The 13,787-nt window shown below is 51.4% G+C and overlaps 1 protein-coding gene and 1 long non-coding RNA gene across 7 annotated transcripts in view; one reads left to right on the forward strand and one right to left on the reverse strand.

Annotated features, from left to right (window-relative positions):
- The window catches only part of LOC102398273, a 111,962-nt gene that overhangs the window by 2,065 nt on the left and 96,110 nt on the right, over positions 1 to 13,787 (forward strand). For all 5 annotated transcript variants that reach the window (XR_006549599.2, XR_006549597.2, XR_006549598.2 and 2 more), the window contains exon 2: positions 684 to 764. This is a non-coding gene — a long non-coding RNA (uncharacterized LOC102398273). The remainder of the gene's footprint in view (positions 1 to 683; positions 765 to 13,787) is intronic.
- On the reverse strand, positions 213 to 13,138 carry ALOX12 (arachidonate 12-lipoxygenase, 12S type). 2 transcript variants are annotated; one of them, XM_006060101.3, is made up of 14 exons: positions 13,004 to 13,138; positions 12,243 to 12,444; positions 10,880 to 10,961; positions 10,653 to 10,775; positions 10,432 to 10,535; positions 10,009 to 10,169; positions 9,015 to 9,158; positions 8,011 to 8,220; positions 4,108 to 4,194; positions 3,733 to 3,902; positions 3,104 to 3,225; positions 989 to 1,089; positions 697 to 867; positions 213 to 576 (listed from the first exon to the last, which is right to left on the reverse strand). In XM_006060101.3, exons 1-14 carry the CDS (start codon positions 13,136 to 13,138, stop codon positions 397 to 399), a joined length of 1,992 nt encoding a protein of 663 aa, XP_006060163.1. In that variant the 3' UTR covers positions 213 to 396. The 2 variants fall into 2 exon arrangements, with proteins under 2 accessions (XP_006060163.1, XP_006060165.1); XM_006060103.3 differs by lacking the exon at positions 213 to 576 and having other exon boundaries at positions 733 to 867; positions 957 to 1,089.

Raw genomic sequence — 13,787 nt, forward strand, 5'->3', positions numbered from 1 at the left:
TGAATTTGAGCATACTCTGGGAGATAACGGAGGACAGAGAAGCCTGGTGTGCTACAGTGCTGGGGGTTGCAAAGTGTCAGATGCGACTTAGCAACTGAACAGCAACACAGAGTTGACTCATTGGAAAAGACTCTGATGCTGGGAGGGATTGGGGGCAGGAGGAGAAGGGGACGACAGAGGATGAGATGGCTGGATGGCATCACCGACTCGATGGACTTGAGTTTGAGTGAACTCCGGGAGTTGGTGATGGACAGGGAGGCCTGGCGTGCCGCAATTCATGGGGTCGCAAAGAGTCGGACACGACTGAGGGACTGAACTGAACTGAACTGAAACTCAAGATGGAATTGTCAGTCCCAGAGCTGATCTGCTGTCTGCCTATGGGGGGCGCCCTAGAGCTCAAATAGTGACGCTGTTCTCTATGTGGCTGGGCTTTAGGTATTCATAGGGCAGGTCAAGTTGCTCATTGCGGGCTGTAATTTCCCTTTCCAAGTTTTCCAGATCTGTTTGGAATTGGTTTAGTACAGATTTGGCCTTGGGGTCTGAGAAATACTTTTCTTTGTGATGCCCCAGAGGCACCTAAGAAAGAACAAAGGATCTAGTCAGTTTTGAGTTCAAAGGCAGAGACACTTAGAGCCTTGCCCTACTCTGCTGTTCCCTTCCAACTGTCATTTCCATTTCCCCAGAGTCCTCTCTTACCATGTCTGGCTGACGGCGACCCAGATGCCATGTGATGGCCATTTGAAGACAGGCTTGTCGGACATCAGGTAGTGAGCCCATCACTGTGGCCATTGTCACATCTTCCTTGGTGGTGGGTGGGGGCATCCGCATTGTGCATGGGGCATTAGGGACCCAGGCATACCAGTCCAGCTGGGGGAAGAAACTGCAACCCTAGGATCCTAGTACTTAGGGTTTGAACCCCCATCTCTCCCATGGGCATCCCAAGTCCAAACACTTGCCTTCAGGGGTCTGGGCTTTCAGCGCTCCATACCTGGCCCTGGTTGATGGCCCCATGCTGAGCAGTGCACGTGAAGACACACATGGTAAGGAAATGGCAGAGTTGATTCTGGGACTGGAAGGACACAGGGAAGCCTGGGCAGAAAAGGAGCAGGATTTAGAGGCTACAGTCTGAGAGGAGAGAAATAAAGGCCGATGTCTTCAGATGTCTAGATTTTAGAATTGATGGATGTTTGTTTAGTTCATTTGTTGAAATATATTTGCATCAGACGTGGGCTTCAACTCAGACTCAAGTAGTACAGTTGGGTTACTTAACCTCTCTGAACCTCAATTTCTTGACCTGTAAAATGTGAGTGATACTTACTTTATAAATGAGTTAATCACCTGGTGTGGAACAAGTCTTCCAATAAGCAATTATTGTTACTTTGGAAGGGTGGAGGGGGAGCTGAAAAGGTTTGAATGATCAGAAACCCTTTGCCTCAAAAAGTGGTTGAGAATTTAGGGATGTTTCCTTTTGTTTGCAGACAGGGAATTGCAGGTGTCTAATTTATAATATGAAAGATAAGCAAAGTTATAGATTTACAATGTCACAGGCAAGAGAGGCTTTCTGCAAAGATTATGTTCAAGCCACTCAATTTATGGTGGAGGTGGGGCTCAGAGACCCAGTAATCCTGTCAGTTAAGGTGAACAAATGTAATCACTACCTTTTTATAGATTAAAAAAAAATCAAAGACAAAAGAGATTAAACTGCTTGTAGAGCTTTCCTGGTGGCTCAGTGATAAAGAATGCAGGTGTGGGTTCATGGGTTCAGTTCACTGGGTGGGGAAGATCCCATGGTGAAGGAAATGTCAACCCACTCCAGTATCCTTGCCTGGGAAATCCCATGGACAGAGGAGCCTGGTGAGCTACAGTCTGGGCCATCTCATAGGAGTTGGACACGACTGAGCGGCTAAACAAACAACAGGACTGTGGTAATTGGGAAAAGGCAGAGGCTGACCTTGAACTTGGGTTCCTAACTGCTAATCTCAGGTTTGTTTTTATTTTAGCACATTTTTTTCTAAAAAGTCTGCTGAGAAAATGAGGCAAAGGTGAGCTGTGAGAATTGAGGGAGAGTGGATGAAGAGAAAATGAGAAGCACTTATTGGAGGCTAAAGTTGACATGTGGATGTTTATTTTCATTTTCCAAATGTAGATGCTGGGTGGGGAAAAGATGGCCAAGGAGAGGAGGAGGGGTCTCCCGGGAGCCTGTGGAACCCAGGGGACAGACTCAGATGTACTAGAAAAAGTTTGGTCCTGGAAGGGGGGTGGTGCAGCCACTGATGCTCCAGAGGGACGCTCCCTCTTGAGGGCGAGTGTCAGGCTAGTGCTCACAGCACCCCCAGAGGCTGGCCACAGCAGCTTCCCAGTAAATATCTGTAGTTACCTCACAGAGGCAGAGATGTCAGTGTGAAATGTGAGGGACAGGGACGGAAGGAAGATTTGGAGCAGGCCATGCTGGCCTGTGTTAGAGGAGGAGTAAGCCAGGAAGAGCCAAGAAAGGCTGCTACTTCCCCAGAGGATAGAATGCCAGTAGGGGTGCTAAAGGCAGTGACTTGATTGTGGGGGAGGCTGGATCAGCCAAAGCGACATGAGCCTCAAGGGGGCACTGACTTCAGGGTTGATACAAAGCCTGTAGAGCGTTGTGTTTACATCTAGAAATGACCTTGCACTGTGGTCATTGTGCAGTTGGCCTGGACTTTCTCTGTGTGTGTTGGACAGTGGGAGGCAGGAGAAGAAGAGGGAAAACAGAAGGGGTCATCATGGACTTTGGTGGAAAACTGTTCCCATTTATGTCCTCAGGAAGGAATAGACAGCCACGAGGAGAGAACGTGAGCCCCAGCAGGGCTTGGGAAGATCCCCCACTGTTCCTGAGGGGTGCCATGCTGTGGCAGGTTAGGGGAGGGGGTGAAAGTGAAGGATGATGGCCAGGGTCTCTGAGGAGGCCGATCCTTGGGCATTGGGAATTGTCCTGAGTCTTAGGAGGTGGAAATGGTATTCAGATGTTTGAAGAGTGGAGGGCAGAGGGTGTGATGAGCGGGCGGGGTTCTGAACTCAGACTCTGCTCTGGGCAGAGTGTCTGAGGAGCTCCCATCTCTGGGAGGGATCTCACCTCGCTCCTGGGCCTGGAGCAGCCCCACCTCAGTGATCTCCCGACACCAGGCCTGCAGCTCAGGGTCCCCTTTTACAACGTCATCCCCATGGTAGAAGAGGTGGACAATCCCCTCCACATACCTGCCCCAGGGAGAAGGGAGGTGAGCTCCTTAAGAGGAGAAGGCTCTGGCTTCTGACCTCTACACTTTTCCATGGTCTCTGGCCAGCTTACTGTTGCTGCGTCTGGGTATCGAGTCTTCTAGGCCTGCCTTTTGGGTCACTCATAGCTGTTTCTACAAACTAGCCTAGAGAGGAAGGACACGTGGGTCCTTAGTTCTAGGCATTCCCAGACATTGTTGAAAGCCTTTCTTTCTAACAAAACCGCTGATTTGTCCAGATCCCTCAGTCTTTGCATCCACAGCTTTCCCAATCTATGCTGTCTGTCCCCAGTCTGCTCCTCAGACCCCACCCACTGACTCCTCATGCTTCCTCATCTCTCCCCAGGATCCCTTCCTCTGCTTTTCCTGCCTGGACTTTCTTGTTTTCATGTTCCTTCTGCCCCATGCTGACCTTGGGACCAGAGCCCCACTCGCCTTCTCCCCACCTCACCCCCACACCGACTCATTTCTTGGCTTCCCTCTCACCCACCGGGCAGTGATTTCCCAGAGCCGTAAAGCATCGCAGGCGTAGAGAGCACCCGGGGTTCCCAGCAGGCGGCGATCAGCCAGATCGTCAAGAGGACAGAGGGAGCGGTAGGTCAGCTGAGCCAGGGCCCGGCGGAGCAAGTGCACATGGCCCCCTCCACCGGTGCTCACTGCCTGGGACAAGAGAGATGCAAGGCCTTGAGGAAGAAGCCAGTGCACAGTATATAAAGGGTTTTCAGATGTGGCATTTTCACATTTTAGAGACATGGATATAAAGGGCTCATAGGTTTAAGGGTCAGGACATTCATCCAGGTTGGTCTGGGATCTTGAAAGTGGCAAGAGATGGTAGAAAGTCAGACAGTGATGCAGCCCCACTCACTTTATCAAATATGCCTCCGTCTGAGATGAGCTGAGTCCGTGCCCTGGTGTTGATTTCCATCGTGTAGCGGATGTGTGGCATCAGGAGCTGGGATGGGGGAGAATAGAGGGGGTTGATTATGGGGGACATGCTCAGGTCCTTCCTTGTAGGCAGCATGATGGCCTTCTCTTCTCTTGACGCTTCCTCCCTTGACAGGCTGGTCTCTTCCTGTCTCCATGATCACTCCCATCTCATGATCTTGTCACCTCTGTGAGTCGTCATTCTCTCTAGCCACACTGACCTGGTTTCACTTCAGCAGTCATTTTATATTTGTCCAAGGTACAGGAGCCTCTAAGTGTTGACCTTTCTCACCTCCTATCCTCATGTGATAACAGCGGCTGATTATAGGGTCTTTTGCCTTTTGTCTCAGGAGGCTACAGTGATGCTTACATGAGTGATGCCCTTGAATAGCAGCTGTTATTTATCTTGATGATTTCCACCTGGAGTGTAGGTGGCCTTTGAGAAGCAGCCCCTTTTGATTTGCTTTTACTTTTTTTCTTCCCCTCTTTGGCTGTGTGGCATGTGGGATCTTAGTTCCCTGACCAGGGATCAAACCTGCAGCCCCTGCATTGTAAGCATGGAGTCTTAACCACTGGACCACCAGGGTCCCTAATTTGCTTTTTTTTTTTTTTTAATACTACACATTTATTAAAAAGGTCAAAAGTTTAAAGAGACTAAACATATTGGCAAGGATATGGAAGCATTGGAAGTCCCAGACTCTTCTGGTAGGAATACAAAAGAAAACAACCATTTTAAATCATAGTATGTGCAGATGTGCTCAGTCACTTAGTCATGTCTAACTCTTTTCGACCCCATGGACCATAGCCCACCTGGCTCCTCTGTCCATGGGATTTTCCAGGCAAGAATACTGGAGTGGGTTGCCATTTCCTACTCCACGGCTGATTTGCTTTTATACTCTGTCATCCTCACAGCTTAAATTAATCTCTCTACTTATTTCCAAAGTCACACCTCCATCCCCTGGTTGCTTCATTGTCAGGTTTTGAGGGGTAGAGTTGGGTACCTTCAGTGAAGAGGAGCCATACTGTGCCACCTGTGTAAGCAGCAGAGGTGAAGTGAAAGTCACTCAGTCATGTCTGACTCTTTGCAACCTCACGGTCTATACAGTCCATGAAATTCTCCAGGCCTGAATACTGGAGTGGGTCGCTGTTCCCTTCTCCACGGAATCTTCCCAACCCAGGGATCGAACCCAGGTCTCCTGCATTGCAGGCGGATTCTTTCCCAACTGAGCCACCAGGACAGCAGAGAGGCTGTCATCAAATCTCCTCCCACCCCAAATTAGGCAGTTAGACTCCCTCTATTTTGCAAGCTTTTCAAGAAATAGCTTTTCCTTAGCTATTAAAAAAGGCTATCTGATCTTCCATGCATTTCTTTTTATCTCAGACCTTTTTGTTTTCATTTCCACCCAGTTTATGTACAGATTTCACAAAGGGTTGATATTTATCTAAGTAGTTGTTGCTGGAGACTTCAGAATGAGCCAGAGAGAACTATGGGGTCAGAAGGTCAAAGCAGCTCACACTGGACTGAAACTTTAGAAAGTTCATGAAAGTTGCTGAGTGTCATAGAAAGCCCAACATCCACTTGAGAGGAGAAGCCTGAGGACAAACAATTCTTAATAATAATTGGGACCTCCTCAATGGTCCTGTGGCTAACAATCCGCCTGCCGATTCAGGGGACACTGGTTTGATCCCTGGTCCAAGAACTAAGATCCTACATTCCAGGGGGACAACTAAGCCATATGCCAACTACTGAGCCTGAGCTCTAGAGCCCACAAGCTGCAACTACTGAAGCCCACTTGCCCTAGAGCCTGTCCTCCACAACAAGAGAAGCCACTGCAGTGAGAAGCCCACGCACCATAACTAGAAAGTAGCCCTCACTCACCACAACTACAGAAAGCCTGTGCACAGCAATGAAGACCCAGCACAGCCCGCCCCAAAAAGGTAATAATAATAAAAATTGCAAGAACTAATTTTTTTCTAGCTTTTAGCCTGTGTTATGCTATTAGGTCATTTTATCCTTTAGCAGCCCCACCATGGTGTTCCTTTTGTCCCCTTTTAGACATGAGGACACTGAGCTCACACCTGTACAAAGGTTAGGACTCAGGATTCAGGCCTTGGCAGTCTGAATCCAGAGCCTGCACAGATCACCTCTGGGACATTGGCCAGCTTGGCTCTCCTCTGTGTGCTGATAACAGTGCAGCTCTTTGACATGATGTTGCTCTGGGAGTGGAGACAGGTGGGCACAGGGCTCAACTCGTAAAGGGGGGATATTTTCAGTGTGAAAAGAGGCTTAGCCTATCCAAGGTGAGCAGAAGATAGTGAGTGGTGTAGGAGCACCATGAGATGAGTAAAATCCAAGATTCTGCTCATCACACCGGACTCCATCTTGTCGGTGCCACCCCAGCCTCCCGAGAGGCCACAGCTACTGCTGGCCAGGCTTTAAGGGACCTGGCAGGCCCCCGGCTGAAGTACAGTTCAGTCCTTCTTCCTGCCAGGTGCTCACCTGTGTGTCCTGCCAACACTTCCGATTCCATGAACCTCAAACTGAATCTCATCTTCGCTTCCCAGCTGGCTTCTTTCCTGGCTTTCCTGTTTCTGACAATTGCTCTGGTTCATATGCTTGTTTCATATGCATATGTTCATATGCAGTTTTGTCCCTTTTGCCTTGTTCTCTATATCTAAAATGTCATCAAGATTTTGAGGACATTTTTAAGCAAGCATGAGCCTTATGTTGCTGCTGTCAGCTGAGCAGTAGATGCTGAGCTCACTCTTTTAGAAAATTACAGGATTTCTAGATCAGTCTCCCACACCCACCCTTAGGCTCCTGACTGTTGTAGAAGCTTAGACCTCTGACTTTTCTGTCTGTGCTCTGATACCCAAGCTTGCTGCAGCTACTGTTCCTTCCCTTCCCCAAGTCTGATGATGATTATTTTTTTTAGCTGAGCCATGTGGCATGTGGGATCTTAATTCCCAGACCAGGGATCGAACCTGTACCCCCTGCATTGGAAGTGTGATGTCTTAACCAGTGGATGGCCAGGGAAGTCCTTGATTTTTTTTTTTTTTTTAATTCTTGTCACCACCTTGCCAACACATGTCTTTCTCCATTTCTCTCCTGGGCTGGGATAAGCACCCTGTTAGGCCACTCTCTTTGCCTCTTGCTCTGTTCCTACTTCGCACTCTCAGTTGGGGTGGAACGTTCTCTATCAATATTCTAGTGTTACCAGCTGTCTCGTGATTTCAAATTCTAGGTCCAGGTATTGTTCTCTGGGTAGTTCTTATGGGCACCATGTGTCTTTCTGGCTAAATCGTAATCTACTAAGGCAGGAACAAGGCTTTTGTTTTACTGGCAATATTCTGGCTGTACTCTCGGCCCATTGCTAGATTGTCAGATCTGAGAATCTCAGAAGGTTCCTTTGTAATATGTCCTGAAGAAATGTTAAGTGACTCAATTAAAACACAAGTCTCAAAATATTGATACAGTCTTTCTTTCTTCTGTTCTCCCATCTTTTACAAAGTGATAAAATTTTTTTGCTGCTATAATATCATATGATGAGGCTTCCCAGGTGGTGCTAGTGATAAAGAACCTGCCTGCCAGTGCAGGAGATGTAAAAGTTCTGGTTCGATCCCTGGTTCAGGAAAATCCCCCAGAGGAGGGCATGGCAACCCACTCCAGTATTCTTTCCTGGAGAATCCCATGGACAGAGGAGCCTGGGCTACAGTCCATAGGGCTGCAAAGAGTCAGAAATGACTGAAGCAACTTAGCATGCACACATGCAGTATCATATATTGGCCTCTTTCCTTTCTTTGGGGTCTGAATGAAGTAGGACGTGGAGGGTAGAGGTGGTACCTTGAAGACAGGGTGCAGCCCTGGGAGGCACCTCATGGTGGCCACAGCGATGACCTCAGCCAGCAGATGGGTGTTGAGCAGATGGTATTGGAGCTGATGCAGTTGGAAATCTGAATTTCGGACCCAGGTCTTTGCCAGGAGCCAGGCAAGTGGAGGATCCGAGGGCAGGAACAGTGGGGGGGTCGGGGAGATAGGGCTGGGAGGCTGGATCTGGGAAAAAGAAATTAAGCCTTCATTTAATTCCCACTTTATGTGTGACCTTATGGTCAGCCATCTTGGGGAGACAGATGAGTAAGTACGATTTTTGCCATCCAGGAGGTTGTAATCTAGAGGATTAGGAGGAGGAAGAATGAGGCCCCTTCCACCCTGCCTCTCACTGCTGTGGCACCGTGCACCCATCATGGTCTTCAGGGTGAATGCAGGGGGTCTGAAGCAGGGAGTCCAGTGAAGAGGTCCTGATGGTGGTTTGGGAGAAACGTGATGGGGGTCTGAGTTATGGTGGGGGATGGAAGGGGAAGCTGGGTGTATGAGATAATTGACAGGGTTTGTTAAACTGACTATTGAGAACAGTGGGAGAAAAGAGTGGACTGAGGGATTAATTAGTGACTCTTAAAATGTGTTCCCAGTCTTGAAGCATCCACGTCACTTTGGAATTTAGAAAAGCAAATTCTCGGTCCCCATCCCAGATGGACTGAATCAGAAAGTCTCAGGCTGGGACCCAGCAAACTGTGTTTTAACAAGTCCTCTAGGTCATTCTGAGGCACACTGCAGTTCAAGAACCACTGCATATAGGATGAGAACTCCAAAAGGCCATTATGACTCTTGAACAAGTCCTTCCAGTTGGGTGAGTCAGGAAAAACCGGGCTGTAAGCAGAGTGACATGAGGACAGGTCTCACTGTGTGAGGATGGAGCTTGGGAGCCAAGAACCAGGGGGTGGGTCGTCAGGTGCAGAGGTGGAGGTGAACAGCAGCAGTGTTGGGAGGGGGTGCCTGGGGCACCTCACCTGGATGACCATGGGTAGCAGCTTCCCACTGGGGTCCATCTTGAGCATGACGAGGGGGGCAGCCAGGTACTGCTTCTCTCCTCGGATCACGTTGGCTGGAATTCCATCCAGGAGGATGAAATCAGCCTCAAACAGGGAACCGTTCTGGGGAAAGGAGGAATGTATCCATCCTTTGAGTTTCAAGTCTAACCCAAGAGGGCAGGGGCAAAGGGGGAAGACATTTCAAGACATTTATCTTGATTCTTGCCATCATCCTGTGTCAGTTACAGAGTCTTATTGGCAGAACCAGAGCATCTGGCCTGATTCCTCTCATTTTAAGTGACAAACAGCCTAGTGAAGGTAGACGTCTTGTGCAGGTCCGGTTTCAGAACGGGCCTGCCCAGCCCAGTGTGCACGCTGGCCCCTTGTCCACATGGCCAGGCCCCTACCCCACCATCCTGCAGTGATCTGCTCCCTGTGTTCAGCTGTCACCAGCTCAGCAAACGCTCTTTCACTCCTCCAAAACTCACCTCCTGTGTCAAAGAATCCGCAGAGGTTGCCCTGCCAGCACTGCTGCCCAGTCCAGTGCCCACATGCCCATGACATGCTCACATCTGGCCTCGCTCATCATCCTCTATTGCAGCTCACCTCCTCCAAACCCAAGTAACCTCCACAGTTCTCCCCCAGAGTTCTACCCCCCTGATGGCACATTTTCCATCTTTCTTCCTCCCTTTGGACACTGGTGTCCAGGGCACTGACGTCAACCAGGAGACGACATTGTCCCTGGTAACACCACTGGCCCTGTCTGTGCCCTGGGGCTCCATCCTGTTTCTCCTCCATGCTGGGAGCTCCTCAGAGTTTTCCCTACATACTGTATCACCTCTAGTTTTTCCAGCACTGGAGTCTGGACCAAGGGTTACCACAGCCTCCCTTCCTCAACTCATCTTTGGTCCTTCCCCTTCACCACTTCTGGCTGCACTGCCAAGGTGAGAACAGCGCAGGGTGGGAGGGATACCTGGAGTTCTCTCTCCAGCTGGGCCCGTAGCTCCTCCATCCCTGAGGGCAGCACCAGCCGGGAGGGCAGAGAGGTGCAGCGTCTCAACAGCATGGGGTTGGCGCCATTGAGAAACTGGTAGCCAAACAACTCATCGTCCCGCCAGCGCTGGTGAACCTTCTCTGTGGGGTCGGGGTGGAGTGGAGTGGAGTGGAGGAGGAGGTTTACATGGTAGGGATGTCCCTCCTCCAGGCCCTACCCCAGCAATGTAGGCATGTGACCACCCCATATCCAGTCCCTATCTTTTCATCTTGAGGCCTCTGAGAAATGACCCAGCACAATATAGTCTCATCTGTGAAACACTTATGAGGGACTGTGGAGTGTGAAGGTCGGGACATCAAGAGAGGCCATCAACAGGTTATAGAGACGTGGGGAACCACTGACCAGCCAGGGGGCTCTTCTGGCCCCAGAAGATGAGATCAAAATCCTCCAGACTGGTCCAGGAGCTCAGGAGGGTGTAAACACGTTTGAGGACCATCTCCAGAGCCCTAGAACAGGAATCAAGGCGTGAACCCACTTGCCCATCCCTCAGCCCCTCACCATCTACCACCATTTTTTAGACCTCCCGGCCCTTTCGCCACTCTGATCTCCAAGCCTGTTCTCACCCCGCCTTCAGTGTCCACTCAAAGTCCAGCCTCTTCTCCTCGTGGAATCTCATATTTGCAGGTAGATCGTCTTCACAGCCTGCAGCTATTGTCAGAGGTAACCCTTCCTTCCAGGTGGCCCAGCTAGGAAATGGGGACAAGGCTTCAGGAAGGGTGCCCAGGTCAGTAGTGGGGGTGGGGTCAGGGAAGGGGGATACCACTGAGAGGCCCTGTGGGTGGGTGGTCACCGGTATATCTTATGTCTTTCTTTCAGCTCCTTCTCTCGATGTCTCTGGAACACATCCAATGCATTGTTTCCTGCCAGGCGGGCTGTGGAAATGTTAAGACAATTGGCCACAGTCTTTGTGGTCTTGGGCTCTCCCCCGCTTGTCTTCATCTTCCTTTCAGCAGTCATGGGCCCTTCTCTGTTGCTTTTATCTCTGGCCTTGCATCACTCCATTGATTTCTGAGACACATTTACTTTGTCATTGCCAACTGTGTACTCTGGGTTTTGTTAATCTCAACCCTCATCTCTTGCCTTGAGACAGTCTCACGTTTGACATCTTTTCTTGTCCGTTAACTCGCCTTTCCCCACTTGATCCTATTTCATCAGGATCTATTGTTGGAAAAATCACTGTAATTAAGGTGATAAAATCTTGTGAATCCCTTGCAGTCCAGTGGTTAAGACTCTGCAAGTCCATTGCAGGGGGCACGGGTTCAATCCCTGGTTGGGGAACTAAAATCCCACATGCTGAGCAGTGTAGCCAAAAAAAAAGGCAGGGCGGGGTGGGGGGTAAAGTCTTAGTCACCCATATGCCCTTACCTGTTTTCTTCTGTATATTGCCCTGGTTAATTTCATATGTGCTGAACCTCACCTACCACACCTCAGCCATCTTTGGAAAGCTATGAGGAACAGCTCTTTGCTTTCTTTCTCTGATTTCACTCTGTTGAGACCCTCAGAGTCTATTATCACCTTGTTCCTGCTCTTAGCTGCATATTTACTCACCAGTGTCAAAGTGATGTCTTTCTATCCTTACTTGCCCTGGCCTGCATTTTCCTCCGTGATCATCTCTCTTACTATTTCCCATGGTAATAGATTCTGAATTGGCTGTCCTCATTCACCCCACCCGCTGTCAGTGTGCACCCTGTCCCTCATGGTTTGCTTCCGTGTTTTTCCAACCAAACCAGCTCTCCAAGTCACATTGTTTATTATTTCCCATAGCTGTCTCCTCTCAGGGTCGCCTCCATCCGCTATTCCACTTGCTACCTGTACCTGCCCTGCCCCAACTTGTTCCTCATCCCATACAGATCTCCTTTCTGCTTTTACTTCAGCACTTCTGTTTCCCATCATTGCTGCGACTCCCATCCCCTGCCCTCATCTTGGAGGGTGGGATCTACACCTGAACTTATGTCCCTGTCCAGCTCCACTTGCAGCCTTTTTTTCCCTGTGTATAAATTTGGCATTTTATAACTTTCCAGTGCCCTGCCTTCTCCACACTTGCTGAACACTCACTTTCCTCAAGGCCCTCTGACCTTCCTCAGCTCCCCATCCCACCCTTTCCCATCTGTTCTCCAGGACCGTGCACCCCTCCTCCCGACACTGCCCCTCACCGGTGGCCTCTGGCAGGCACAGCACGCCGTCACCCTGCACCCAGCGGTAGCACGGGAACGCGGCCTCCTCGCAGGCTCCAGGGCCCCGCACCGTGATGCGGTCGCAGAACCACGCGTCGTCCACCAGGGAGTGGTGTTTGCGCAACTTCACGAACTGCAACGGCCCCAGGTCCTCCGGAACTTCGTGTTCAAACTCCTCCTTCTGTGGGACCAGAACCCAGAGACAGTAGCAGGGTTCCAGGAAAGGCCGTTTTCCCGGGGTGGGTGGGGGGTAAGTAATGCGGTGGAGATAAGAGAGGAGGGGACCTTTGTGTAGCCTCGGTTGGCAAGGCCTCTAAATACAGCATTCCTCGTTCTGCCTCCGGACGCTTGCGCGGTGGGTCTCACCCCTACCGCACCGGCAGAATGAGGGAGCCCGGCGCGTGGCCCGCAGTGTCTTGAATTGATGTCCTAGCATCAGCACCTCAATCGGTCATTTAACTGACCTCCCCCCGCGCCCTCCTTACTAGGAGCATCCCGCTTGACTTCAGATCCTATACTGACACTGGCACGGGTCACTTGAAGGAGTTGGAGGCTGTGAGGACCAGGGCCGTCGGGGAGGGAGAAGGGTGTGCACCCTGCCTGGACCCTGGCTCCCGATCCTCTCCGCCCAGGCACCGGCGGCCCAACACCTGAAAGCCCCAGAGGACATGGTCCTGCCGTCGTTTCGCCCCCTATCCCGCCCCCTCGCCGGCCTCCCGCGTCCCAGCTCGCCCGCTGACCTGGCCTCGCGCCGGCCGCAGCTGCAGCTCCAGCTCCGTTTCCCCGAGAGCCCCGACCAGCCACAGCTGCACGCGGTTGTGCGAGCCGGCGAAGAGCGAGGCCCCGGTGGCCACGAGGATGCGGTAGCGGCCCATGGCCACCCCGGCGGCTGAAGCGAGGGGAGCCGGGTCCGTGCGCGCTTCTCGAGGCCGCCCGGGGCCGCCGGCAGGTGTCGAGGAGCCTCAGGGCCGGTCCCGGGCCTTTAAAGATGGGCCCGCGTCCCCGCCCTCCTCACCACATTCAGGCGTTCCCAGTCTCCGCCCCAGACTAGCCCGAACCTGCGAGCCGCCGCAGAGCCGGCTGTGGGGAAGAGCCGCGCCTCCCGGCCCGAGCGCAGCTGCGAGGGAGATAAAGGGGCCCCGGCCTGGGGGAAGCCGAGAGGACGGATATGCCCGAGTTTCTCCTCCCGAGGAGGTCAGAGACCTCGGGGTTGACGGGAGCAGGACGAGGACACTCCCCGAGGTCGCCGGGACTTTTGGGGAGCTTGAAGGAAGAGGGAGTGTGTCAGTCTTCCAAACGGAGGAGAAAGTCCCTGCTTTTGTGGGCTGGGACCTGGGGAAGACCTTGGGCCGAGCCCTGGAAGGTCGACCTGGGTGGCTGCCGTGGGACATTCCTGGGGAGTGGGCTTCTCTGGACCCAGTGCAGCCCAGTCAGTCTTCAGTTTCTGATCGCTACCTGATTTGAGCGCAGTCCTTCAATAAATGACCAGAGTTTCCCCAGGTTGCCTAAAACTTGGAAAAGTAA

Source organism: Bubalus bubalis, chromosome 3 (assembly GCF_019923935.1).
Source record: "Bubalus bubalis isolate 160015118507 breed Murrah chromosome 3, NDDB_SH_1, whole genome shotgun sequence".
NCBI lineage: Eukaryota > Metazoa > Chordata > Mammalia > Artiodactyla > Bovidae > Bubalus > Bubalus bubalis.